Source organism: Mytilus californianus, unplaced genomic scaffold (genome assembly GCF_021869535.1).
Source record: "Mytilus californianus isolate M0D057914Y unplaced genomic scaffold, xbMytCali1.0.p SCAF_5, whole genome shotgun sequence".
In the NCBI taxonomy this organism is placed as follows: Eukaryota; Metazoa; Mollusca; class Bivalvia; order Mytilida; family Mytilidae; genus Mytilus; species Mytilus californianus.
In genome coordinates, this window is record NW_026262701.1 from 37417733 (window position 1) to 37423897 (window position 6165).

A 6165-nucleotide genomic window follows, 5' to 3' on the forward strand; every position below is an offset into this window, starting at 1 on the left:
TATATATATATAAATGAACATATGATACACATAATAGGCAATCATATAGTATAAGTTGGTAGCCGCCAGGTTAACATGGCTAAGATCAATGAGTTAAAGAGCCTAGTTAAAGGTAGAGACTTGTCAGTTTAGGCTCTAATCCTTGTATTTTCTTTGTTGTCCCTATTCTTTAGTTTTTCCGTTTTTCTTATTATGTATGTTATTGTGGATATTTTTACAATAATAGCGGGTTTTCCCATTTATCTATGGATTATAATGGGCTATTTCACATATTTTAAAAGAAAGTGATTACATTCAATTTGTTCATTTTTGTTTTATAAATATAGTATGATTTCATCTGTTTTACTACATATCTTTACAAATGTTTATTCGCAAATCCCTATGAGAGTAAATCGTGATGTACCTAGAATTAGGCTTCTTGCTAGAAAGTGCAATAACATAACATACTCATTATATATACTTATTTATATGTCTTATTTTGTAAATTACGGATATTATTCAGATGCCTGATAATTTAAAGACAGACGTGTTATGTTATGTTTGTATGTCGCTAACCAATTAATTGTGAACTTATATTTATTAATGCATCGTTGAACATGATAACATGGTTATTTAAACTCACTTACCATACCTTCTAATTAAGAAAAGGCTTTAATTTTGAAAAGACATCAACACAATAGTTCAAGTTAGAGATACAATGATAAGTGTTGATTCATGAAAAACAAACCATTCACCCTCTGAGCTCATGGTTTCTTTTTCAAGAATCAATGCTTATTCATTGTATCTATAATACAGAATCTAAAATTTTGAAATTTATGATTGAGTTTATTTCATTAACAGGGCATAAGATCGCCGCGATATAGCCTTGTTGTGCTAATGCGGCGTAAAGCAACCAACAATCAATCAATCATGGAATAAGATATGGAGTTCATTAAGATTAATAAAAACTTGCATTAAAAGTCAGATTCCTATGATGAAATACTGGTATTTTAAAAACATATTTTTAAAGAAAGTTACTGTATGAATCACAACAAAGCTTGACCTGTACAGTTGTTGCCATGATTCTGGACAAATACTTGCATTATTGATATGGTGCTCAATGAATAATGTAGCTTCTTTGAGCCCAAGCTTGAAAATTGTTAGGAAAGATCTTCAAATTTCTCTTCATGCCTATGAGTTACTCATCTAACAGACAAATAGATAACATTAGTCAGATGCAGAAAATAAAAACTGGTGCCAAGCTTTTTGTTCCATCTTTTTGATTGGCATTGGGAACTGTTAGTAATTTAACGAAATAAAGCAATCATGTGGGAATGGCCCAAAATAAAAAAAAAACCTGTTCGAGTAAAATTCTATTATGGTACCATAAGATAACATAAAACAACATATTACAAGCCTAGACAATTTTATTGTTTCCAAAATTTTTTTTGGTTTTAGTAAAATTTTACATCCTAGCTAACTTTCAACATTCTTAAAGAAATACAGACCCTGTGTTCAGGCATTGATTACAATGAACTGACAGCACTCTCTTCTACTTCTTGTTGTGATGATTATAATATCCACCACTTGAACATTGGTCATCAAACTTTTGAAGGTGCATATCATTTTGACAAAACCAGGGAATTCAGAAAAAAGCTTCAAAACAGAAAGTGAAAGAGCTTTGTCTGATCCTTATAAGCAAAGTGAGGACTCAAGACCTGTATTTAATCATGCACGTAGGTACATTTTGGTGCACCAGGAAGGTCATCATCTAGATTATAGAAGGTACCTTTTAAATAATAGCAATATTCAAATTGCTAAGAGGGGTAAATGAAGATTATAGAGTCAAATTCTGGCTTTCAAAATCTTTTTTTAAGCTCTTTGTCTTTTGTAAGGAAATTTCTGATAAGTTTGGTTTCCAATGTTTCGGGCGTTCTCAAGAAGTTGATCAAAATGTAAAATATTAAGGAACTGAAAAAACTATTACTTTGGTTCTTGGTTCTGATTAAAAGTTCAAGAACAGATGAAGCAAAATCAATCAAACCATGCAGGAATGTTCCTTATTAGAGCTGTTACTCTGGTCCTATGATAGTCTGAGGGCCCAAAAATGGGACAGACATCCATATTTTAAAGATGGACAGATGAAGTGAAGTAAAATCAACGCATACAAGAATGTACATGCTATTTGTTGTTACTATGGGTCTGATAAAAAGTCTACAAGGATTATTAAAGAGTCAGTTTGATCGAAATTTTCATAACAGTTGATTTAGTACAACATCGAAAGATTTGCAATCATTCAGTACAGCTTCATTCCTTTATTCAACTAGTTTTAATATCTGTCAGTCCAAATTCCCTTTCACTGTCTTGGAGATTTCAATGAAACTGCACATAATAGTAGTACACCATATGAAAAAAGATAATTCTAATCAAATAACTCCAAAGGGACACACATAAGTTCATTACCATGTAGGGGCAACTGCTATTAGAACACAAATTGATGGATTTTAATGAAATTAAAACTCCATATAAAGCTTTGCTTGATGGCAAAACAATAACTATCTGACTTTCAGAAAAGGAGGTTATTTAACTTTGAATTTGATCTGAAGTTGAACGGAGTAACATGTTGTGACCTCACTCACAGTACCTCAGGTTTCATCTGAAACTTGTGAAGAGCAGACTTTTTAACAGGTGATTGAATTAGGCCCCTGTAAGCCATTAATTGAAATGGGTCATATTTCCAATTTTGTTATTCCTATTCTACTGAGTTATTTCCCTTTTTAGCACCTTATACATGTATCAGTCAATTATTTGACATATATGTATATACCACTTTTCTTATATAGATACATTGTACATATACATTCAAGATACCTTCCTGAAAGGGAAGTCTTGCAAAGTAAAGGTACTGCAGACAATCCTTTGCAATGTATATTATAAGGAAATTCGTCTGAAGATTAGCTACTGGTTAAGAATAAAGTTGAAAAAATAACACACAAAAAACAGACAGAATTTTTTTGCCTGTGATACTTTTTCTCACACAAAACTAGAATAATAAACAATTCAAACTCAACATTATGGTTAAAAATTATAAAAAAAATGCTAAACCACTGAATTGGATTTGCGTAAAACAGTTCAAATCTGGCCTAACTTTTTTCTTGGCAACCAGATAATCCCATCATACTGGAATCCTGATTTATACACATCTATTTTTTGACAGGGATTGTCGAAGTTGAAAATTTTATTGCAGTAAAATGGTTCATAACCCCATTCATTGAATCTATGAAGCAATCCGCTAGGTATAGTGTTTCCATGGTTATACCATTTCATATACACTCCTATTAACTTTTTAGCACTGAACAAATGATTGGAACCTTCGATGACCTTTTGTTCATAACCTTGAACATCCATTGTAATGAAAACTTTTTTCATTGCATGTACCTCTGCAAGAGAGAGGAAATCATTAAGTGTAGCAGTTTTGATAGTTTCTTGGTGTTTTCTGTATAAGTTATTTGGTTTTCCAAGCATTTCTTTTACAGACCTCTCTTTTCTTTGCTTCACATAACCGAAATCTAACCATCCTCTTTGAAATGTAAGTGGCACATCCAGGTGATTGTTGTTAAGTGCATTATAAACAATAGAAATCTGATTGGTTAATTTGTTTTCAATTACAGACGCACATAAATGTTGTATGTGCTGATAGATTGTTTCCACGGCAACGACTTTTCTTCCTAATCTAGCTAGTGGTAAAGAGTAAATGCCAGACTTTGCTCCGATGTCTATTACCCCAATAGAAGTGTCATTTTGAATATATTTATAAATTGTGTTGAAAACCCAAGGCTTGTAAACATTTTTAGAATTGGTTTCATTGGAAATGAGATCCGTTTGTGGATTATATATATAAATCGTCAAATTGCCAAACGAATACGGGATTGTTCCTTTTAGGAAATAATGCATGGATTTTAATGTCTTTAGATATTGTCTATTGCAAAGAGTAAAATTCCGTCTCCATACCACATCTTGAAAAGAATAAACAATTGGTTCCTCTGGTACCATTCCTGAAATAATACAATCATAGATACTTTAGGGACATATATTTCAAGGAAAAGTCAGAAAATTCCAAGCATATTTAACCTATACTTTTATGAGAAGATCATGCACTACCATAACTGAAATAAAATTAAAAAGATTAAGAATAAAAATTGAACAAACAAAGTTGTAGAGTTATAAACCTCGATACATAAAAATAAGGAAAGGTTAGACGTTTTTGTTCTCTCTAAGCCAAGTCTGGTTAGTAGTTTCTGTTCTCTCTAAGCCAACTCTAAATGAAGCAACACACATACTATTTTCATTATGTGATATCCGTTGAAATCAGTAGAAAAGTTAAAAATTCCTGTGAGTGAGGCAAGATGGTAAATAGTTTGTCTTCTTAGGTAACATACTGCCTCGGCTTTATTTTGTGTATTTGAAATTCATCTGTTAAACTGTATTTTGAAACATACGTGCAACTGCATATCTATTCCAATATGTACCAAGAAAACTGCATAAAAAGCTGATTTCACAGATATTTTTACAGTTAATCTTTTATGCATATCGATTGAAAAACTATGTACACAGCTGCAGCGGCATAATTTTATTTTTTTTCCATGTTCTTAATTTTGTGATGTTTCAAGGCACTATACATTTTCCTGATCTCTCTAATACCATTAAACATATGAACTTCAATGAATATCGTAATGAAGAAAACCAATATTGCTATAATTTTTCAAAAATATTATCTTTTACACATTCATACCTGCGTTTTGATTAACCGTTGAAGTAATTAATAAATACGCTAGAACTGAGCACACCACGAGAATGACAACGCCATACTGAAACCAAATTCTTAAGCTGCTTACATTGGCCATTCAGCTATTGATAAATAAGACAAGTAAATGCTTTAGTAACAAAACAAGAAATACGCAAGTGTTGCAAAAAATCGGGATTTCCATTTTTAATTTACCCATAACAAAAAGAACAAAAAAGCGGTCTTCCCGGTGGCTGACTTTCTTTTCTTTTAATATCTATACATTCTTAAAACATGTACAACCGATCCCCAGCTGAGGGTTAAATAAAAGGTTTCAAAAGAGGTTGAAATATTGACTTGCAAGCCAACAATACATCATTGAGGTCTATGAGCTTATTTTGACTCCTTATAGCGAAATATTATAAATGTTTGAAACAAAAGAAAATCATACTTCAAATTCTTGTTTTAATCGTATCTAATGTCCCATCTCAAAGTATTTATGAATGCTGAGTAATTTAGTTCTACAAGTCTACATGTCTGCAATTGCATAGCATATCCTTTCAAAATATAAAGCAAAATTTACCTGAAGCTATACGATCCATATAGTTATATATAAATAATAATTTGTCTAGCATCAACAAGTGATATAAAAGAATAATTATTCGTTATAGCTGAAAAAGTTATTTGAATAACTGTCGATTTAAAGAGACCATTGAATGAAATTTACTATGCCTCTATTATTCATTTCAAATAATTGAAATGATATTTCTTACTAACGACACATTCTGATCAAAAACCAGATCAATCTATATTTGTATATGATAAAATATTCACCTCCATAATCAAAATGGACAATGATTATTAAGACAGTTTAATTCAAGGATTCCATTTTTGACAGTTATCATCCCCCTTTTTAGCAGGACCAATCTTAAGGGAGTCTTGTTGAAAGAAAGATGTATAGATAAGTAGCCATGGTCAATCGGCATGAGGTGTTAAACAAGGCCTCGTGCTTGAAGAATGCTCTTTGCGCGTTAAAGAAATTTTGCAACAATGCAACATCTCTCGGAGTAGTCCATATGTGACCTGTTGTAAAGCTACGTTTCTGCACCTATCCAACATTATCATATCCTCTTTGCCGTAGTCCAAACTGAATTTCCGACACTGCTTTGCAGAACCTACTTATAAAAACTGTAGATATATGGGAAATTACCAAACAAGGACCCAGATAGCCGGACTTGATATAGATACAAATATGGCGGGGTTTAACAAACCTTATGTCATAACATATAAACTTAATGTATTGCTTTTGTTTTCGTCCTGAATATTTATGAAACATTTACCACTGGCGTTTAGTAAACGTCAAACAATGAATCAATATTTTCAGAGGCAGATTGGGGGGGGGG

General features: G+C 32.0%; 1 protein-coding gene across 1 annotated transcript; it reads right to left on the reverse strand.

Annotated features, from left to right (window-relative positions):
• Positions 1–1246: 1246 nt before the first annotated feature.
• On the reverse strand, positions 1247–5389 carry LOC127701848 (uncharacterized). Its single transcript, XM_052205824.1, has 3 exons — positions 5346–5389; positions 4772–4887; positions 1247–4034 (listed from the first exon to the last, which is right to left on the reverse strand). Exons 2-3 carry the CDS (start codon positions 4881–4883, stop codon positions 3112–3114), a joined length of 1035 nt encoding a protein of 344 aa, XP_052061784.1. The 5' UTR covers positions 4884–4887; positions 5346–5389; the 3' UTR covers positions 1247–3111.
• Between the last annotated feature and the right edge of the window lie 776 nt (positions 5390–6165).